The sequence below is a fragment of the Ananas comosus genome, linkage group 13 (assembly GCF_001540865.1).
Source record: "Ananas comosus cultivar F153 linkage group 13, ASM154086v1, whole genome shotgun sequence".
NCBI classification, from domain to species: Eukaryota; Viridiplantae; Streptophyta; class Magnoliopsida; order Poales; family Bromeliaceae; genus Ananas; species Ananas comosus.
Window position 1 is genome coordinate 1,067,441 of NC_033633.1, and position 22,443 is coordinate 1,089,883.

The following is a 22,443-nucleotide window of genomic DNA, read 5'->3' on the forward strand; positions in this document are numbered from 1 at the left end:
GTGTCACGTTCCCTTATAACCGAGCTTCCCACTTTAAGAAGAAGGTATCTAACGAAGACACACTCCCGGAAAAGATGATCACAGTCCTCCAATTCGACCGCACAAAAAATGCAATTCGGATTAACCGGGCACCCTCGCCGAATCAATCTATCAGCTGTTAGTAATCTCTTACGAAGTAGAATCCAAATGAAGACTTTAATTTTGGCGGGAATCTTTAAATTCCAAATGTGATCGCAAGTTGGGTTTCGCTGGCCTGCGTCGGTAATAAATTCGTAGATAGATTTAACAGTAAATATCCGGTTGGTGGTCCAACGCCACTCTATACTGTCCGTAATATCCGAAGGAGAATAGTTGGACAGTAGATTTTTTAGCAAGACGAACTGATGACGTGTAACACTGTCTGTGGATGTTACGAGACCCCTGCTAATGAAACGCCATCTCCACCCTTTATCATTCCAACATTGTGCTACCGTTACCTCGTTGTTCACGATTCGGGGGTATATTTCTGACCCCTGCTAAATGAAAAAAAAAGTTGATTCTCTGTAAAGTAAATTTTAACTTTTTTACTCTTCCAATGTGGCTTCTTATAAATGGGCCAAATTTCATGTGGGTGAGGCCCAAGAAAACAATTTTCTCGGCTATTCAATCCGGCACCGTTCATCAAACTAGAACATTTAATCTCAACTGTCCAAACATTGGACGGCGGATGCTTATCCCTGGATAATCGAACGGCAGATAGAACGTCCGTACGCCTCCGCACAATTCCTCATTCCGGAACCAATAAAAACCCTTATTCCGCCCCTAATTCTCCCAGGTGAGTGTCCGCACCCTACTCGATCGATCGCTTCCCCTTGTGATTCGGGATCGTTATCATTCTAAAATCCCCAATTTTTCAAATTTTGAGCCTAATGATCCTGCAATTTGGAGAAATCGAAGAGTTTGCACATCGCGATCGTGTATTATGGTAGTGTTTTTTTTTTTTTTGTATTAAGTACTTGAATTTTGGTTCTCTAATCCTTTTGCTTTGTTTTTAACTAAATTACTTGTTTGTGCAAGCATTATTGTCACATTTTTGTCTCCGAGATCAATAGTGCGAGTTTGTACCTTTTATTTTTCTACGTAATCCACTATGATAAGCGAGAAAAGAGTTGATTTTAATGAGTTTGGTTTTAGATTATAGGAATAACTGTTAATGTTTAGAAAAGCTAGGAAATTTAACTTTAGGTTTTTCTTTTTTTGGAAGTAGTTGGCATAATCAGAGAAAATAGTGTACAAGGGATCATTTTGGTTTAGGAACAAATTATGCGTGGATGAGCATTTTCTATATCCGTAGGTTTTTCCTGTGAGATTTTCATTTGAGAACAAAGCCAATTTTGCATTTTGACTTTAGTTTATAGTCGTATATAGAAATAAAACAATAAAGTAGTCCTTCAATGTGGCCCCTAATACCACTTATCAGATAGTTGGCGTCGTTAACCATTAATTTCAAAAGCTCGAGCTATTAGAAAGACGCAACCAATTCACTTCAACTATACAGACATAACGTCCACGAGTCTCAATTGTGATTCAGCCCAATCCGACCTCCCCCATATAGCCCGCAGGCTTTCTATTGTGACTCGATCCAATCTGGCCTCCGCCTTAGCTTTAGATGCTTGCCTTTTAAGCCAAATAGGTCATTTTAGATAATTTCTTGGCCTTTTTTTTTCCTTTATTGCTTTGTTTGGGGAATAAAGGTTGTAATTTGTGTCATCTCGTAACAAGTAATATGTAGTGATTTGCATAATTATCTAGTAACCTATATTCTTTCAGGTTTGTGCACTTTCCTCGTCCTATGTCTAAGAGTATAAAGGTGTGAAATTTTGCGGGGATTAGCTTGCTAATGGATAGCTCAAGTAATGCACAAGTTTTTGCTCCATCTGCCTATCAATCGACGCGCTGTTTCCAAATGCTATTATGCAACCAATCAAGTCGTATCCAAATTCACCACATTCCCGTCGCTCCGAAGATCCAGAAAGCTAGAAGGCAGTGGTGTAGACACCGCACTAAGAATCCTCGATCTCCTGATCCCCCAAAAAGTACTCCAAAAGGTCAAGGATGAAGTACAAGAGTCGTGCCATCATCGCCTCATTAAAGCTTGCATGCAGGATATCTTGGAGACTCAATCAAGGCATTCGAAGATCAACAAACAGACGACACCTAGTAAATCTGCTAGGCAAACCACGCGCCTCACGCCCACAAAGGTTCATTCAAGTTCAGCGAAGGAGGATGCTTTCTTTCTGTTTCTTGAACTGCACGAGAGAGGAATCAGCGTTGATCTATCTATTTTATGTTCAGTTATGAGTACTTGTGCAGACACAGCGGCTATTAACACAGGCGTGCAACTTCATACTCTCCTGGTGAAAATTGGCTGCGACTTGTCGATTCCTATAGGAAGCTCATTAATTAGCTTATATGCCAAGTGCGGTAAGTTAGACGAAGCTTACCAAGTTTTTCAAATGCTACCCACAAGGAATACAATATCATGGACTGCGATAATTGCAGGTTTTGCCCAAAACGGTCGGGTCGAAACATGCCTGTATCTGTTTGTGCTAATGAGGCGGTCGATGACAAAGCCAAATGACTTCACTTTCGCGAGCCTTTTGGCTGTTTGCACCAGCAGCGCTTGTCTTGGGATTGGGAGAAGCTTTCACGGTCTAGAAATAAAAATGGGTTTTGATATGTATGTGCATATTTCAAATGCGCTAATCTCAATGTATGCGAAATGTGGGAGTATTGCTGATGCTCAATATGTGTTTGACGAAATTTCGCAGAGAGACTTAATCTCATGGAACTCGATGATATTCGGATACTCTCAGTATGGTCTTGCGGAACAAGCTTTAAACCTGCTGAATGAAATGATCAAGGAGGACGTAAAACCCGACGCCATTTCCTTTCTAGGCGTGCTTTCGTCATGCCGTCACGTTGGTTTGGTCGAAGAAGGACGGCGATGCTTCAGTTTGATGCTTGATTGCGATGTAAAACCGGATTTAGACCACTACTCGTGTATCATCGATCTCCTCGGTCGTGCTGGGTTGCTTAACGAGGCATTGGATTTAATTGCAAGAATGCCCATCCCTCCGAATGCTGTCATATGGGGCTCGCTGCTGTCGTCTGCGAGGGTTCACGGAAATGTTTGGGTTGGTATCCGTGCTGCGGAGAGTAGGCTTTTCTTAGAACCAGGTTGTGCGGCGACTTACGTGCAATTGGCTAATTTGTATGCTAGCACGGGGTCCTGGGATCAGGTCGCGAATGTGAGGAAGTTGATGAAGGAGAGAGGGCTGAAGACGAGCCCGGGGTATAGCTGGATTGAAGTTGGTAACAAAGTTTACATCTTCAAAGCGGAAGATCGATCAAATAAGCAAGCGAACGAAATCCTCGCCGTTTTGGGTTGCCTCCAGTGTCAGATGGATTGTCCGAGAGATTTGTCTATATTTGAACAACTTCAAATTACAGGATAATCAATAGTAGATATCAATGTGGCTTAATCTCATGATCTAAGGAGTAAAACAATCAAGCTCTGCACACATTTGTCATTATCTTTGTTTCGTGTGTCAAAAATTTTGCATATAACTGAGAAGAAAATTCGATTCATTTTCATTTTCTTCTAAGTTTAACTACACTCTTTTGTTTGGACCATTGGATCTATAACTCTTCTTCTTCTTCTTTTGAAGCTTTTTCCAATAAGGATCATCACTGTATCCTATCAATTATCTGCAAAACAGTAATCACAATAGCAGCATAACTAGGCCTATTACCCACTTCAAGTTATAATTCGACCATTTTTCCAATCCAATAATCTTTTTCTCTCTACAAATTTTAGCACCTTTTTTCAAATTTTTAACTAACAGTTTTAAAAAATTAGTAAATCTCACAACCTCAGAGGAGGGTTGTAAAAATTACAAATTTCTTTACTGTAGACTTAAAATTACTGAGTCATAAGAACAGGTACTACTGTTCACTCAGAAAAACTCCAACTAAATAAAATAATAACTGCACATCTCAATATCACTATTGGGGTACGTATAGATATATCCATTACACTTAAAACAATTTTATGGATGCTCACATATTTCTCACTTTTCAATTTTTTTACTCCCAAACAATTCTTAAATATTAATGGTATTTACTCTCTCACCTGGGCACATATCATCTGTACCGAATTTTTCTCTTTTTTTGATTGAATCAAACTGGATCATACCTCTGTATTGGGCCGAACTGTTCCTCTTCCACTTTTTCTGGCTCTTACCTTTCTTTGTCGGCAAGGTGAATTCTGCCCCTTATCGTCATTTCTTTTATCACAGTTTTCTCTTCCTTTGTTGTTATTTTTTATTTTTTTCTCTAATTACCTCCCCGTCTTATCGCACGAATTACTATACCAGTCATCATTATTAATTATGATATACAATAGAGGTAGAATACTATCAGGAATAGATAAATAGCGTTTACTATCACTTTTTTTATCTCTTTACTATATGATACTTATACTAATATATATGCGTAAAGGACAAAATAAATAATAATAAGCACTATTCCTCTACCACTGATAGTAATTTAACTAAACTTATATATAACCATTACACCGAGGACCGTCTCATCAATGTCATAGGCGCCACGAGGAGTGTTCCCCATCGTGGCGTGGCACTGTTTCCGATCCGAACCAAACCAAATCAAACCAAATTGAACCGAATCGAGCCAAACCGAGCCCACTCCGCCAACTTGGCGCAATGCTGGTGGTGGGTTCACTGTCACGGTCCGCGAGAACAACCCCAGATGCGTTATCGCCATTGGGGATTGGTCCAAAAATAAAATAAAAAATAATTTTTTTTTTATTTTATATTTAATCGTTATTTTATTTAGACAAAACAATGAAACTAACGAATACACCAAAAAAGCTAACCAAATAGGCCGATTTGGGTGCGGACACTTTCGTGGGCCCCACACTCTGACCCGATAAGGCACGGCCCAAAACAAAGTTCACGTGGCCCCCGGGCCCACTCTTCGATTCTTACAATTTTTGTAAAAACAAATTATTTCCAAGTGAAAATTATTTATCCACATTTTTATTTTCGTAAATTGTTTTAATAGAATACTAATTACCCAATAACTGAAGTTCCAACACTAATATCTAATAAAAATTAACTTCATTTGAAAGGATATGATGTGATTCCTCTTAATACAAATGATTTATTCTGTATCAGAATAATTTTATTTATTTTATGATTAATATATTAAATCTGATCAAATTTATCATGCGATATAAGAAATAAAAGAATTTTATACGAAAAAAATGAAGATATTTTTAGAACATTTGTGGCTCACAATACTTTGTCGTTAGGCCTCAATTACCCCCACCACCCAGTTTCTTGAACATTAATACAAAAAGTGGCATTCAAAAGCTATTTTATTCATCAAGCTCCTCCCATATTTTAATTTTAATATAATAATAATTCCAAACCTCCATGAGTACAGCTCAAATTATCCATCCATGAATTGGTCAAATTTGTTTGTTACCTAGATTTGAGTTATCCTATCACATCACATACTAGATATGTAGCTTAGTTAAAGACCATGATGCAAAATGAACAAAAATAAATTGCTTTAATCACCAATAAAAAATTGCTTTAATCACACTTTACTCATTTATTTATGGGATACTTATATAATTAAAGAAGCATTTATAGTTCCGATAGTGTGGAGAGGATTACAACCACATACTCTCAATAATAGAAAACAAATTAACAAATTTCTAGATTGTGGTTGGTGCCGTTGGGTTGTCCTCTTGATTCCGATTTTATTTTGATTTCGTAGATTTTGATGTTTCAATAATCACTAGGAGGATTGTTATGCTTTTCCGCTCGCTAAGACTTAAGCAAAAGACCATCTGTTCTAAGAATGTAATTGGTTGCGCCGGTTGATGTATTTTCATTCGCTGTACTACCGAACTAGGCAACTAGGATTTGCGAGAAAAGTGGAGGTGAGCACACCATGCGTGAGTGGACTTGCATCTGCACTGATACCTACACTTGAAAAAATTTACTGTATCCCACTTACACACTATGATCAATAAGAAGCCAATCATATCTTTTTTTTTTCAAAAAAGGTACAACAAAAATAATCTTTTATAATTATAATATGACGAATAAATTTTAAAAAAATTATTTAATTTATTGAGCGCGTCACATAATCAATATATATATATATACCATGTGCATTCTAGAATTCTTCCCTAAACTTTCCATGCATACGGGCGGAAGCAGCCACCAAATAATTCGGCTGGCTGGTCCCACTAGCACAAGGCAACTCGGCCCACCGTGTCGCCCCAGAAACTAACCATTTTTAATCATCTCTCACCTCTCTCTCTCTCATACCTCACGGAAACTATTCAATCCACCCTGTGCATCACTACATCTCGTGCACTACATTCAACCACCAATCACGCACGAGGGGCTTGTTTACCTCTCTTGCGATAGTATTGTTCGATAAAGTGCTATTTAAATCGTTCTTTATTTGATAATTTTTATTTGCGATAATAGTATAAAATAATGCTGGCGATTTTGATGTTGACAACTAAATTTAATATTAAATGCAGACACTATTGATAGACTAAACTTTAATTGTGTTCAATAAATTTTTTTAGCCGTAATAAATGGGAAGATATTAATCTCACCACCAAAATCAAAAGCTGCAATCTAGACCTTTCCATTGTAATTGCAACAAAACCTTTATATTTAGCTGCTTTGCATACGTTTTTTCAAAATTACTGTAACTAAATAAATGTATGATCCGGAGGTACAATAAATATTTGTTGATCCATAATAACCTAGTCTACCGGCGTTATCTGAAATTTACAGTATTTTTATTAAGTTCCAACCTAGACACAAATACACAAGCTATTATAATTTAAGAGGTTGCATACTTCTTCAATAGCAATTCTTACTTTAATTTTATAGCAGCATACGGTCGTAAAAAAAAAAAAAAAAAAAAAAAAAAAAAAAAAAAAAAAAAAAATTTTGAATTTTTTGGGACCGTCTAAAATATGAACGCGGTAAAGCGACGGCCCAGATCTGTTATGCACCGGGTGCCCAGGTCTGTTATGCACCGGGTGCACCCAGTAAATTTTCCGCTTCCTCCCTCCCACCGATTCCATCGAGCCCACCTCCAGATTCGAGCCAATCCGAAAACAAACAGAATAAATAAAATAAAAAAATAGAGGGGCGCGCGCGCGCGCGCGCGCGCACACACACGCGCCCCGCACGGAGTCCGAGAGCGCGGGCGCCATATCGGCGACGGTGCGATGTCCCCCGCTCGCACGTGCGCTGCCACGTGATCGTCTCCCTCCCCCGTCCCTCTCTCCCCCCCCCCTTCTATCCCCTCTCCTTGTCCACACAAAAAAGGCGCCTCGATCCCCGATCCACTCACTCCCATTCTCCATTTAAATCCTTCTCATTCCCTCGGGATCCCCAATCTCTACTCGCTTAATTCGACAGGATCATAGCGTACGATCAGAGGTACGTACGCACTACGTACTCGATCCTTCCTTAATTTCGTCCCCAGTTCAAATTTGAACTCGATCGTGATTTCCTTAATCTCTTATTAGTTAGATCAAGCGATTTCCGCGAATCCATCGATCGTTGTTTCTTTCTCTTTATCTGTGTTTTTGGTTATGGATCAGATGAAATCGTACTCGATCGGAATTAAGCTTCGTGGTTTTGAATTTGGATTTGTGGAAACCCTTTTTTGTAGCGCTACTTGTTTGAATGTGTTTTTTTTTTTTTTTTTTTTTTTTGAGAGAGATAGGTAGCACGCTACCCGTTCGTTTATTTCATTTAGAAATAAACTTAGCTAGAAATGTGAATCAACTAGAATTCGAACTTGGGTCTCGGGTACCAACCATCAAGCCCTTTGCCACTTGCTCTAGGGATTTGAATGTGTTAAATATCTCATATCGGTGAATATCTCATATCGGTGTTTGAATGTGTTAAAGAGGGTTTTCTTTTTCTATGTCGAACACTTTTTGATGTGCTTGCCAGTGTAGCTTAATCAAATTTAATTTGGATCCAGAAGAGTAGATTTAGCCACACAATTAAAACACACTCCATGAATTACTTTAACGAGAACTATCCACTTCTCCCGAGGAAAAATGTGTCCTAGCGCAAATGACAAAGGATTTGATGATTGGTATCTGAGGTCCCAAATTTGAATTCTAATTGATTTATATTTTCTAAAAAAAATAAATATAGTGTATAGCATACTATCTTTCTTAAAAAAAAGAAAAAAAGAAAAAAAAAAGTGTTATTGTTTGTAGCTGACACATTTGTGTATACTCACAATATTTTTATCAATCACTTTAAGTTGGTAAAAACATACGAAACCTGCGTTAAGGTATCAATTATTTTGATCAGAGTATTCGATATTTTGAAATTTTAATCCCACCAATCAAATTTTCAATTTATTTGACTTGAGTCAATCGGTATTTTGACTTCATAATTTAGACTGCTAACTCTCGACTTCAAAGTTTAGGCTACTTATTTATTTTAATAAATTTATAATTGCGAGAGTCGCCTGAATTATACTAACTAAAAATATAGAGACATATGATGAATTTGAATTTTAAAATCAAAATGTCGTTGGCTGATTTAAATAAAAAAAAATAAAAAATTGTGTAATCAAATTAAAATTTTAAAAGATTAGATAGGTAACTCAAAATGGAGCCATAGTTCTCACTAAAAAGTATAAGATAACATAGTAAATATTGGTTTGGGCCATTTTGAAATAGTATTTTATTTATATTTTTTTATTTGATATGTATTGAATTATAAATTTAGTTAGTTATTTGGGTAAACTTCAAATATCACTTATGTGGTTTCGCACTTTCTCACTTTAGTACTCTATAATTTAAAGTGTATCAAGTTAGTGTCCTGTGGTTTCATTTTTATCTTTTCGTCAGCTTTTTCGTTAATATTTTGTTAAATTATATACAAAAAAATTTCAGATACCCCACCTAAGTTTATTAAATATTTACTTTAGTACCCTTTAATTTTAACTCTGTCACTGATTTAACAAAAAAATTAACAGAATCGATAATAAAAAAATAAAAAATGAAACCACAAAGCACTAAATTTATACACTTTAAACTATATGGTGCTAGAGAGAGTGTGAAATTATACAGGTGATATTTGAAGTTTTTTTTAGTTATTTTATCAAATTTTGCAGTTCTCGTATTTTTCCAACCGTTAAAAAGTGTAGATTTTATTAATTAACTGAAATAGTAAAGAGAAATAAAGTTTAAGGCGCTAAATTCAAAATGACCCTCACGTTGAGAGGATACATATATTATTAACTATTAAATATATATATATATATATATATATATATATATATATATATATATATATATATATATGTGCTCATAAGATAATCCAAAGAATCCGGAAACTCGTGACATATGATAAGATGTTTCAAATTTTCAAAAAATTCAACAAATATTACTTTAATTTATTTAAAAATTGTATAGTATTTCGTAGACTAAAAATATAATTAGATATATTTAAAAGATAACTACTTTATACATGAAATATACTATTAGTATAATAAGCGATAATTTTAGAATCACGTGGGGAGCTATAATTAAATTCTTAAGCAACAATCATTTAAAAAATTTAAATTCTCTCAACAAAAAAATATTTTTATTTTATTAGAGAAAGATAACAAGCTATTCTCTTTTTTTTTATTTAAAAATAAATTCAACTAAAAACTGTGAAGCAATTTAGCTGTAAATTTGAAATTTTGAATTCTAATCATTAAATTTTTATTCAACTGTCATCATAAAATTATTACTACTGAATAATTTTGTTCCGACATCCGAACAAATTCGGAATACAAAGCTCCAAGTGGGCCCCGGGGGACACTGACGAAACAGTACCCAATTGCACAAATCTTATCTACACCCGGCCAATTAAAGCCAATTAAAGTATTACATTACATTGCGTGGCATTAAACAACTAATAACAGTTGTTGTCTTTGATTTGATGCATACATCGAGCGCTCCATATCTTGTGGGCCAACTCACTGTTGTTCCAATGGCGAAGGCACTGTCGCTATTAAGCCTATCCTAATCCACCCCACTGGCCCAAATAGGTGAGATTAATTATTATCTGCACCTAACAAGCTTCTCAAGTGAGGAAAAAGTTTTATGTACGGTTGACACAATGATACAGTAGGTGAAGAGGTCACTCGCATACATCTACATTAGATCTACCCATCGATCCAGCAATATTACGCTCATAAATAAGTTTCATGATGTCTGTAACCATCTCAGTTTGGAAGATATTGGTCAACTGCTAAGGTCTTGATAAGATTACGGAATCATTAACACTTGTTCTAATAGTTAAGTAGTGAACACTCGTATTTCAGAGTAACTAACTAACTGAATTCCCTGCGATTTGTAGGGATGGATCAGGAACGTCCGTACAACAGCGGCAGCGGCGGCAGCGGGAAGATAAAGTCGTCGGGTGCTGCAGGAGCAGCTTCGAAGCTGATCCCACACCTCCCCCGCGACTCCCGCGGCTCACTCGAGGTTTTCAACCCCTCCTCCTTCTCCCCGTCGGCCGCCGCTCGCCCCAGCCCCTCCTCCCCCTTCTCGGCGTGGCAGCAGCCCCACCACGCCTCCCAATCCCCCGCCGCGCCGCCCCCTCCCGGCGCCGCCGATGACGGCGACGGCGGCGGCGGCGGCGGCGGCGGGGTCGCAGCGCCATGGATGGCCCTCCCCAGAGCTCCTCCGCCTCCGCCGCCGCCGCCGCCGCCGCCGCCGGCGCAGAGGATATCGGCGGAGGCGGAGGCGGAGGGGGAGGTGGGGGCGGCGGCGCAGAGGCGGCGGAGTGGGGGCTGGTGCTTGAAGACGGACGAGGAGACGGGGCGCCGCAGGGCGTGGGGTGCGGCGGAGCGGCGACGACACGGCGGCGAAGAAGGGGGAGGGATTCGGGAACTCGCGGCGGAGCTCGGAGGAGTCGGAGGGGGAGGGGGAATCGGGGGCATCAGAGGGGGGAGAGGCGGGATTCCTAGGGTTTCGGAGGAGCTCCGGGAGGCGCTGTCGGCGTTCCAGCAGACGTTCGTGGTGTCGGACGCGACGAAGCCCGAACACCCCATCATGTACGCCAGCGCCGGCTTCTTCAACATGACCGGATACACCTCCAAGGAAGTCATCGGCCGCAACTGGTATTTCCACTACTCTCTTCCCTACTCTCTCTCTTCCCAGTTTTATGTATTGCGAATAATAATAAAAATCATTAGTTAAAAAAAAAATGCAAACAATCGTACCGTCTCTAGAGCAAATGGCAAAAGACTTGATGATTGGTATCCGAGACTCAAGTTTGAATTCTAGTTGATTCATATTTCCAGCTAAGTTTATTTCTAAATGAAATAAACGAAGCGGGCAGCGTGCTACCTATCTCTCTCTCAAAAAAAAAAAAATGCAAATAGAAGCATAGTTCGGAGCGGTAAAATTTTGGATCCGGTCAAAATCCGATCCAACAACTGGTAGGGATAATAAATATTTACCGTCTCTAGACCAACCAAGACCTGAATTTCGAACAGCATAACATATTCTTAACCCACCGACCATCTCTAGAGCAAGTGGCAAAGGACTTGGTAGTTGGTATCCGAGATCCCAAATTCGAATTCTAATTGATTCACATTCCCAGCTAAGTTTATTTCTAAATAAAATAAACGAAACGGGTAGCGTGATACATATCTCTCTCAAAAAAAAAAAAAAAAAAAAAAACATATTCTGAACCCTAATGAACCAATTTTAGACCAAACTTTTTTTTAAAAAAATATTAAATATTAAATTAAAATCTAAATTTAACATTTGTGTATTCAAAATAAAAACAGTGCAATCGTAGAGACATTTCATATTATATTTTTTAAAAGTAAACTATTTCGAGTTAGAAAATTATCCTAATATAATTTGACTTTGCTATCTAACTACTAGTGTGAAACTAGGTTGTCGACATGGCTTGTCCGAATTTTCATGTCGAGATCCGCAAGTCGGGATTTTTAATCCGGACAAAATAATTTGTATAAACCTGGTTTTTCGGACGGAGTTTTTTTTGTCCGAATCCAGTTATTTTATGGGTTGGATTGGGTCGGTCGAATCCAATCTTTTTAAATTTCTAGAAAATTTTTGAAATTACGCATTTTCTCTTGTAAAATTTTAAGTAACGAACATATCGTTTTAAATTTCGAAAATAAAAATTTGTAGTAACCACTAATTTTTCACTGTTACAGCTGTTTTTTTTATATAAAAAAAAAAATTTGAGGGCCTAGAGTATTTGTATTCACATAGAATCTTCTGATGATTATTTATTACTTTTTTAATATTTTAAAATCATGAAGAAGGAATCATACTATGGCCTGATTTTTTATTTTTCGTATCTATTTCGCTGTACTAATGAATGTAGTGCTTTTTAAGTGTTATTTGAATAGTGTTATTCAGATAAGCACTATACAAGAAATACTCTGAAAAGATTTTTTTTTTTTTTTTTCAGCAGCTTTAGAAGGCATAAAATTAGAGGCTTTGAATCTTATTTTTACTTTCTATTATAGTATAATTTTTTTTTTCTTTTCAAATGCATTATTGGAGACGGCTACTATAAAAAGTAGAAATAAAAGTGGAGCCAAATAAGTTTTTCACCCCCCAAAGTTCAATTTATCTCAGATATTGGCTCAAACTTTTGTTAAATCAAATGGACCATAAAATTCTTTTCACAAAGTTGTTGGAGCTCTTGTTATCAAAGTAGCTTGAAATCAGGTTATGTGACATCCTTCGTTTCATATAACTTGCTTCATACAGGTATTTTGCAATAGCAGTTTAATTTTAGTTGAAAGAGTTGTGTGCAACCACATGCAAATGTTGCATAAATACTTCTTCACCTACATGAGCCAACTAAATGTAGTGCAAGAAACTATTATAGTTCTCATCGATAGGGGATTGAATCACTTAACGAAGTTTGAGTCATCGATAGAAGCGATTGAATTTAATGGACTGTAGTAGGCTTAGTTTTCAGATGCATCATTTCTTGCCGGTAGGTTCATACCCTGCGTTTATTTGTACATGTTCTTAATACCAGGGACCCTTAAATTAGCTTTCCTTGATCATTCCTACAACACTATCAAGATCCTATAACATCGATTCTATAGCCGCTTATTAGTAGTTCTGCTTCTTCTCTTGGGACTTATTTACTTTGCTTTTTACATCAAATTGTTCCTCTGTGCAGCCGGTTCCTACAAGGCTCTGGGACTGACCCAGAAGAGATTGCAAAGATAAGACAAACATTGGCGGCTGGATCAAATTATTGCGGTCGCATATTGAATTACAAGAAGGATGGAACACCCTTTTGGAATCTCCTAACTATTGCACCAATCAAGGATGAGGATGGGAATGTTCTCAAGTTCATCGGGTGAGTTCCTGCTGAAATTAAGTGCTGCACCATTTTCGCGGATTAAACCATGTTACACATGTATCTTTCTAACTCGAAACCACATTTTGATATTATTTATTGATTTTGATCTGTTGGTATTGTTGCAGGATGCAAGTGGAGGTCAGTAAGTACACTGAAGGCAGTAAGGATACAATGGTCCGCCCCAATGGACTGCCAGAGTCTTTGATCCGATACGATGGTATCGTGTGATTTTCCATTTTGTCGTATAATGGATAAAGCAACTTATTCTAGATTTATTTATTTCTAAATTAGAATACGTTTTTTGCAGAAAGACAAAAGAATACGGCCCGTAGTTCAGTCTCGGAGCTCCTGCTGGCAGTAAAGCAATCCCGTACACTTTCAGAATCGACGAACAACCCTTTCGGGACGAAATCTGAAGGCGGTGGAGAAATGACTAGGCCGGAAATTCCCGGTAGGAGAAACTCAGACAATGCAGGTGGTGTTCGGCGCAATTCGCGTGGTGGGATGAGAAGTTCGTTGCAGAAGATAAGCGAACTCCCCGAAAGAGGGAATAAGTCCAGAAAATCAGGCCTACGTTCCTTTATGGGGTACGTATTAAAGCATTGTCGATCAATAGTAAATATGCACAAAAAAATTCACTGCTCTTTCATGTTGGTATGATCTTTCCACGATACAAAAGGCCAGTTTGCTAGTAATACTGTTGACTTCGCTCTCTCTGCAGTCTGTCACCAAGTTTATTTGTGGTCTAGCCAGTCTACTATTAGGATTTTTGGCGTGTTTGCAGTTTGTTCAAATAGATCACCATCTTTCAATTAGAAACGTGTCAAGAGAATTTCTCCGTCTTCTTTAATGAACAGGCGGTTTTCTCGTCCTCAGCTTTCCTATGTTTAGATATCCTTAAAAGTTCATAACTTTCTACACGAGGAATCACTGTGTGTACAACAGTTAAAAGAACATGTATTCACAATTATGTTTTGAGATTGCTCTCGATGTGTCAATATACTGCATTTAGTAGTTGTTGATACTAATCCATGCAAAAGAGAGGAACAGAATGTTAAGCATATCGATTTTTGTGAATCAGGAATTGTACTCCGGTGTAATTCTATTTTCGTTGTGCAGGCTTATCGGCATGGGCAATGCAAATGCGGAAAAGCATCAGTTGGAAGTTCCAATGGAGGATGATGCGGTGATGGAAAGTGATGACGAAAGACCGGAGAGCTTTGACAATGAAGCGAGAAAAAAAGAGATGAGAAAGGGTATCGACTTGGCTACAACACTTGAACGTATCGAGAAGAACTTTGTCATCACTGATCCGAGATTGCCCGACAATCCTATTGTAAGTATCACATTTCAACAATAAAAAATGAAGGGTACACTTAAGATATATAAGATCCTACTAAATTAATGATTACTCTCTGCAATGTTTCAGATATTTGCGTCGGATAGTTTCCTCGAATTAACTGAATATAGTCGTGAAGAGATATTGGGAAGAAACTGCAGGTTTGATAGCAACCTTGGCATGTGTGTTATCCAGAACATTAGTTGTTTAAAATCTGAGGAATTTCATTAGTAATAATCTACACATGAAAAAGGATTTTCTTTGTTTTAACTGCATAATAATTCTCTACTAACGTCTAAATTGAATATTTTTTTTTCTGGGTAACGTGCAGGTTCCTCCAAGGTCCTGAAACAGACCGAGAAACAGTTAGAAAAATAAGAGACGCAATTGATAACCAACGGGATGTCACCGTCCAACTGATAAATTACACCAAAAGTGGTATGCTACTCTTCACTTAAACTGTTTATTTACCAGAATAAAATGTGCGGTTCTGATTATTGAAGTGATCTTTGTTGGATTTTTGGCATGTTTTAGCCCTAGATATGTAAAAAAATGATAGCCATCTTAAACAACATCTCATCCTTATCCTTTTCTCTAAAATGCCTATCTCTAATTGTTATTGTTAAATTTGGTTTGATTTGTAGTTATCTAAATTGGAGTTAAATCCTAATCTAATTGGGATTAGATATAATTTAGATTTAATTTGGCATATATGGATTATAAGTAGGAATGTAATTCTAATTGAATTAGGATTAGACTTTAGTTAGGAAACATGTATTATATATACATGCTCCGAGCCAGGTTGGTCTCTACAAGGAGCCGCAACCTTAATTAAGAGGCATTGCTTAATTAAGTTCTTCGTTAAGTCGGATCCATCTCTTCTTGGACGCTTGTGTCTGTACATAAACGGTGACGTGGTGCGCCTTGGTAAGAGGGTCGAGCCACTTAAGGTTTTTTGTACGGATGCGAATTGCAGCGTTTCGGATCTAATTAAATTTTGGTATCTTGAGAGATTTCTTTGTGCTCCGCCTTTCGACATTAATAAAGTATTTGCTCTTGGCCGAACTACGTAAATTTCGGTGTGCACTTTACTCTTATCTTTTCTTTTTCTGCATTAAGTTATTTTCTGGATCTATTTTTCGCTGTTTCGATTTTAACAGTTATGCTTAGAGGTTCAACAGTGTATTAACTATGTTTCTCCGTCATTGAAAATTTTCTTATCTAGTCGCGTAATTTAGTGGATACTAGAAGTATGGCATTTAATTTTGATTTTTCATATTTCTCTCCTGCAATATGACACATGAATTCCCTGGCCAGGTAAGAAGTTCTGGAATCTTTTTCACTTGCAACCAATGCGTGATCAAAAGGTAATGCATTTTAACCAGATCAGGAAAAATAAATAAATAAATTGTGTTCCATCTTGTTTAAGAGGATTGCCTTGAAATTTCACTCTCTTTTGCTGGATTTTATCTAAAGTCAAACTTTATCTTATGATGTAAACAGGGAGAGGTCCAGTATTTCATTGGAGTTCAGTTGGATGGTAGCGAGCATGTAGAGCCACTTCACAACAGCATTCCGGAGGATACTGCGAAAGAAGGCGCTAAGTTGGTACGTTCTCTCTCTTTTATTGGTAAACTCATCATTTTCATCAAGATGGTAGCAAAATGAGAAAGTATTTATGTTGCGTAATGAGGAATTTGATCAACAAAATACTTTCAAAAGCATTATTCACTTCTTATTTTCAAAGCATTCATTCACCTGCTTACTCAATTTTTTAACTGTTTTTAAAGAATGTAGTTCTTTCTACCTAACAACTGAAAAAAAGAAAAAAGAAAAAAAAAGAAGCTGTTTTGGAATTTGTATACACGCCCATTAGCAATCACCTCAATCACCTTCCTGGTAAGCTGGTATAGTTAGTGCTTTCTTAGCTTCAGACTTTTGCAATCTTAGGATTAAGTTATGGACTTAACATGTAAAACTTCTATTATTTGGAAGCAATTTTGCAGCAACTTATATGAAAACATTTCAGGTCAAAGAGACAGCAGATAATGTAGATGACGCAATGAGGGAACTTCCAGATGCTAATTTGGTAAGGTTTTAGATTTCTTTTTTTTTGTCCTTCGCGTTTTGCATTCCATAATTTCCATGCAGTCATGGTGATAATTTATTTCTATGTTCAGAAACCTGAAGATTTATGGGCTAAACACTCAAAAGTTGTCCTGCCAAAACCTCATATGAGGGATAATTCATCGTGGAAAGCCATCCAAAAGGTATGCACTGCTTGAAAATTGGTAAAATGGTATTGCGCACAGGTATCCTATGTCTTACTGGAGCTCAAACGTAGGCTTTTAAAATACGACTTGCGCCAAAATATCAAAACATAATTGGCGAACTACTTTGCAGGTTTTGGAGGGTGGCGAAAAGATTGGTTTGAAACATTTCAAGCCTGTCAAACCTTTGGGATCTGGTGACACTGGCAGGTAATAAGCAATCATATTTTGCTTTACCCTCCAACAGTAATTCAAGTTAGTGGTCAAATTCATTAGGTAATGCTGATTTTTCTATCTAGAAACCTTTAAAGGAAATTATTAGCACTTTTAGACAATGTAGTCCGATATACTTCTCTTCCACCTTGAGAAGTTACATATCTGGTTATTTTGGTTTATAAAGTCAAACATGAAACTCACTTGCTTTGTAATGGCAGTGTGCATTTGGTGCAATTGTTAGAAACGGGAGAGTACTTCGCAATGAAGGCTATGGATAAGAATGTCATGCTTAATCGCAACAAGGTGAGAAGACTGCTTTATATGGTTCTCATCTTTATTGAAGTGAAAATGATAATTCACTAGATTTTTATCATTTTCAGGTCCACAGAGCTACTGCAGAGAGAGAAATACTTGATATGTTGGATCACCCTTTCCTTCCAACATTATATGCATCTTTTCAGGTTTGTTATGCAAAATTCATTTTGTTATGCAGAAGTCAAAAAATCTGAGGGCCTGTCTGGAATATAGAATAATTTATCTGGTGTATGTCACAACTGTTGGGACCTCATAATCGACTACATTCTAAATTTTCCATATATAATCACCAAAGAAAGTTGAAACTAGAGTTGCCATAGGATTTAAGGTATGTTGTCGTAATTTTGCTACCATTTAATCATCATGAAGCCTTAATATCCAACTGAGAGAGTTTGGCCATTCTTTAATTAAGCTGCATTTGAAATTGATTTCATTATTACTGGTAGGTAAGTTACTGTTATCCACAGATATTAACATTAGCATTATATGCGTATAATTTGCAGACTAAGACACATATTTGTCTAATTACTGACTACTGCCCTGGTGGAGAGCTCTTTTTACTTCTAGACAGGCAACCTATGAAGGTCCTCAGGGAAGATGCTGTTAGGTGGTGATTTTCCCCTTAAATATAATGACGATAACTGCTTAAGCATTTAATGTTTCAATTTCTTAAGTAATTGTATGAAGTAGAAGCGCACGCCTATAGTTGTTTAGGAAATAAAATGCATTGCTTTTCTCGGCCCTTTTTATTTCAACTTCAGTTTTATCAATCTTCTGTCCCTGGAACCTTTTTTTTTTGTGAAATTTGGGATAAGCCCTACATATTGTAGCCACTTAAAAAATGGAGGCCGAATAATTTTATTCAGTCTGTCCTATGGAAAAGTAAAAGAGAGACAACACAAGAGGCCTCATAAGAAATGGGTCTGAGATGAAGCATTATGCTTATACACAGATGTTTTCCTCTGTTGGAAAAAATGTTCACTGCTAACATTTTATGCTCTTTCCTTTGGAAAAAAAAAAAATTTACTGCTAAACTCTGTCACAAGGTGATTTTTGACGAATTTATGTTTTGATAAGAGCCACTATAAAAATAATACGAGGCGCAGTAAGTTTATGCTAATATCAATGTCTTTTGTAGTGTCCACTATCAAGTACGCATTATGCTTATATACCATATACTTGCATAGTTGTTTATGGGATCTCAGTTCGAGTATTTCTAATATACCAGGATACTTGAGCATTTTGATTTCTGAACCAGGACTCTGCGGCTTTCAAATTCTAATTAAAATACAGTACTTATAGCTGCTTATAACTGATAATAGAAAATTTTGATGAATTCAGATTCTATGCTGCAGAAGTAATTGTCGCACTCGAGTACCTGCACTGCCAAGGTAAGGGGCCAACACCTACTAGTCATCCTACATTCCTCTGTGATCAATTTAAGAAGTGGATTGGATACTCATATGCGAATAATTCAAATTTTTAACCCTAAAACTCTTTAGTATTAGCGAGTAAGAATAGACTATTAACTTTGCATTGGACCTGTGATGTTTCTCCATGATTCAATTTCCTTTTCTTTTCCTTCCATTTCCTGCAGGTATAATCTATCGAGACCTAAAGCCAGAAAATATCATGCTTCAGAGAGATGGACACATAGTCCTCACAGATTTTGATCTTTCATGTTTGACATCTTGCAAACCAGAGGTGAGTAAGATATCTAATGTAATCATGTCCGAAATTGCTTTGTTTTTGTTTTTTTTCCTTCTCTCATGGTTCTATTAACTTCTTTGATCACCTTTTTAGTGTTACTTTTATCGTTAGTGCACCAAATTCGTTAAAAAGTTTGTTAGGAGCCTAAATTGTAAAATTTTTATTTTGTTTTTTATTTTATTTGAAAAAAGCCCTGAAATATATCACACTTTGAATATGCTAATATTCATTCAAGATTTTCTTCTGAAACTCCCCCTTTCAAACTTTACCCTTCATCTATTTTAATTTATATATCAGCTAATTCTTTTCCATGGTGCCCCTTTCTAGCTCCTGCTTCCCGATTCCGTGGATAAAAAGAAGCATTCAAAAGGACGAATTCCTCCGGTTTTTGTAGCTGAACCAATGCGAGCTTCGAATTCTTTTGTTGGGACTGAAGAATACATTGCACCAGTATGTCTGTCCTTTTATCGATTACGAAATTTATTAAAGTATATTGAATCTATTTTGTTCTTTTGATGTATATAGAAAAATATGCAATATTTCTGTTGCTGATCAAGCTAAATTTTTGTATGTATGTACATATATTCCTACATTTCATAGTTCTTACATGACCTATTTCTCTAAATTATTTTGCAGGAGATTATCACTGGAGCTGGACATACTAGTGCTGTTGACTGGTGGGCTCTTGGTAAGCTTTCAACTACTGAACAAATGAGTAGTTCTAATAATACCATTGTTTCATTGTAGCTCTTTTTTCTTTTTCTTTTTTTCTAATCCTCATATTTAGAAGGCAATATCACCTAGAATTGAAAAATTCAAGACTCAAAAATCACAGATGCAATATTTGGCTTAGCTCTTTCATTTCTATTCTATAATTTTGCTCATCTTTTTCGTTTAACATTTCCGAAACCAAACTCCATCGATCTTGATTTTCCGGCAATTAGTATTTGGTAACACTAAGAAACTTTAAGTTTGTTATCTTCTGCAATCTTAATCATTTGTTAGTACCATACTATACCAGGTATTACAGCTTATTCTAACAGTTATTTTTTTTCCTCTTTATTTTTTTTAATGTGTGTGTGTGTGTGTGTGTGTGCATATGACAACCTCAACAGGAATCCTTCTCTATGAGATGTTCTATGGCTATACACCATTCAGAGGGAAAACAAGACAAAAAACATTTGCCAATATTCTTCATAAGGATCTTAAATTCCCTGCAAGTATATCGGTATGTTCTGGAGATTTTTCTTACATAATCATGTTTCAAGAATAAAAAGTAATAGCAGCGTCTAGGGTATTGTATACATACACACATACGTACATTTATATGTATAGAATTTTCACTTCAATGTATAGGCCGGTGCTGAACGATATTTGTAGAAAACTAAAACTCATTAATTTGTGCAGGTAAGTCTTCCAGCAAGACAGTTGATGTACCGATTGTTGCACAGAGACCCCAGAAATCGACTCGGCTCGTATGAAGGAGCTAATGAGATTAAACAACACCCCTTCTTTCGTGGAATCAATTGGGCTCTTGTTCGTTGCATGGTATAGAACTTTTATATGCTGTTATTTCATTCTCTTTACAGTTTACAGCAATTAATGCTTTTGGTTTTCTCTCTCTCTCTCTGTTTTCTTTTATTTTCTTTCAACCCTTGTCATTTACCAATATTTTTTTGGAATCTCAAATTGTGAAAAGAACCACTGAAAGGTCACATAATCTGTCTGAAAACACCACTGAATCTCTTCTTCTTTTGGTCTTTTCTTTGAACCTCGTCACTTACTAATCCTGTTGAATCACATCTGCCCATGCTTTGTTTTGTAACCTGATCAGGAATGTCTTAATCTAATTCACTTGCACCTTGATTTGTACTCCTATTATCTATTATGTCGCAAGGTAGATTTAAATGGTTTAACATCAACATATAATATGAAGGCAACAAATACAGTTGTTTCAGTTTGAACAGGAATTTAAGATAAGCTGAATTTTCATCTCTTATAGAGAAAGAACACACTGAAGAAAACTGTAAACATTTTCCTTTCTCAGTGGAACTTCTCTTTCTATAAATAGCAAACATTACCTAGGTTGCCATGAATTTTTCAGATGTCAAAAATATAACTGCATTACCTTTTTTTCGTTGTCTGCTGATCACAAATTCTCTTTGATTGCCAGGCTCAGCCAAAGCTTGACGCACCACTTTTCGAGGATGACTCCGCAAAGGAAACTAAACTTGCAGATGTTGATACTCCAACAGATATGTTCTGAGAGGTAATGCAGATGCCGAAAAGATAATTTGAAATCTTACATCCAGTATAAACTCCGAATCCTCTTTTCGTGCTTTGTTAATGTTGTGTCTTTGTTCCAGATGTATTTTCTCAACGGTTCCTGCTTTTACTGAAGAACGTCTCACGATCACTTGCAGTTAGGTATGCTTTTGGTTGAGCTCTTCAGCCATCTCAAGGGTTTTGAATTCTCCCAGAAAATTCCTGGTTTCTTCTTCCATATCATCCTGAGCCATCATGAGCAGAGTCAGAAACTAAACACAGCGATACGACGAAGTTTCCGTCAGCAATGTAGTGCAGCAATTTAATTTTCTAGTCGAACGTTTAGGGTCCACTCCTAGCTCTGTTTAATGTACAACTTAGAGGCAGCCTTTCCAGTCTGTATGTATTATCATTTGAGATCTTCTATTTTCAATCTTTTCCATGTATTTTATGTCAGCATGTTTGCAGAATAGTGTAATGACTTTCAGAAAGTAGACCATTAAAATCACTGCTCTCTTTCACTATGGGCCTTTGATATTCAATGTAGGGCAACAAATGCTCAGTAGTTTACATAGATTATTGGCCATTTTGCAAAGAGAGAAAACAGTCCATTTTATCTTTAAATAGGCAAAAGTAGGACAGCTTTTTTCTTCCTTTTTTTTTTGCTACTTCAGCCTGCTTTTGAACTCTAATTTAGGATCAAACTGCTCCTCCACTTCATGATCTTTCTAACCTGAGTAGAAAAGACTATGCATTGCTTGAAAACTTTTTAAATTATTTTTAGATGCACTCCATTCAAAATAAATCTAGTTATTATCTGATTGAAGAT

At 36.8% G+C, this 22,443-nt stretch overlaps 3 protein-coding genes across 4 annotated transcripts; all 3 read left to right on the plus strand.

Moving 5' to 3' along the window:
- LOC109719262 (pentatricopeptide repeat-containing protein At2g37320-like) lies at window positions 810-3,653 on the plus strand. The gene is made up of 2 exons (XM_020245837.1): window positions 810-964; window positions 1,810-3,653. Exon 2 carries the CDS (start codon window positions 1,896-1,898, stop codon window positions 3,495-3,497), a length of 1,602 nt encoding a protein of 533 aa, XP_020101426.1. The 5' UTR covers window positions 810-964; window positions 1,810-1,895; the 3' UTR covers window positions 3,498-3,653.
- LOC109719668 (wiskott-Aldrich syndrome protein homolog) lies at window positions 10,193-11,100 on the plus strand. The gene is made up of 3 exons (XM_020246449.1): window positions 10,193-10,384; window positions 10,488-10,963; window positions 11,077-11,100. The coding sequence occupies exons 2-3, from the start codon at window positions 10,490-10,492 to the stop codon at window positions 11,098-11,100; spliced, it is 498 nt and encodes a 165-aa protein (XP_020102038.1). The 5' UTR covers window positions 10,193-10,384; window positions 10,488-10,489.
- Window positions 11,073-22,138, plus strand: LOC109719378 (phototropin-1A). 2 transcript variants are annotated; one of them, XM_020246008.1, is made up of 23 exons: window positions 11,073-11,253; window positions 13,314-13,496; window positions 13,625-13,716; window positions 13,807-14,086; window positions 14,619-14,835; window positions 14,929-14,999; window positions 15,170-15,276; window positions 16,156-16,205; window positions 16,342-16,446; window positions 16,868-16,927; window positions 17,019-17,108; window positions 17,242-17,318; window positions 17,543-17,627; window positions 17,705-17,785; window positions 18,143-18,246; window positions 18,981-19,030; window positions 19,237-19,343; window positions 19,677-19,799; window positions 19,986-20,037; window positions 20,465-20,577; window positions 20,757-20,897; window positions 21,523-21,618; window positions 21,716-22,138. In XM_020246008.1, exons 1-22 carry the CDS (start codon window positions 11,186-11,188, stop codon window positions 21,613-21,615), a joined length of 2,349 nt encoding a protein of 782 aa, XP_020101597.1. In that variant the 5' UTR covers window positions 11,073-11,185; the 3' UTR covers window positions 21,616-21,618; window positions 21,716-22,138. The 2 variants fall into 2 exon arrangements, with proteins under 2 accessions (XP_020101597.1, XP_020101596.1); XM_020246007.1 differs by having other exon boundaries at window positions 11,074-11,253; window positions 21,773-22,138.

What these genes read in the sequence shown, in the direction of transcription:
- LOC109719262 (XM_020245837.1), top strand. Translation starts at nt 1,896, where the DNA reads ATGCACAAGTTTTTGCTCCATCTGCCTATCAATCGACGCGCTGTTTCC.
- LOC109719668 (XM_020246449.1), top strand. Translation starts at nt 10,490, where the DNA reads ATGGATCAGGAACGTCCGTACAACAGCGGCAGCGGCGGCAGCGGGAAG. An exon ending in AGGAGACGGGGCGCCGCAGG is followed by an intron (nt 10,964 to 11,076) that starts GCGTGGGGTGCG and finishes CGGGGGCATCAG; the next exon opens with AGGGGGGAGAGGCGGGATTC.
- LOC109719378 (XM_020246008.1), top strand. Translation starts at nt 11,186, where the DNA reads ATGTACGCCAGCGCCGGCTTCTTCAACATGACCGGATACACCTCCAAG. An exon ending in CGTGGAAAGCCATCCAAAAG is followed by an intron (nt 17,109 to 17,241) that starts GTATGCACTGCT and finishes ACTACTTTGCAG; the next exon opens with GTTTTGGAGGGTGGCGAAAA. An exon ending in GGGCTCTTGTTCGTTGCATG is followed by an intron (nt 20,898 to 21,522) that starts GTATAGAACTTT and finishes TTTGATTGCCAG; the next exon opens with GCTCAGCCAAAGCTTGACGC.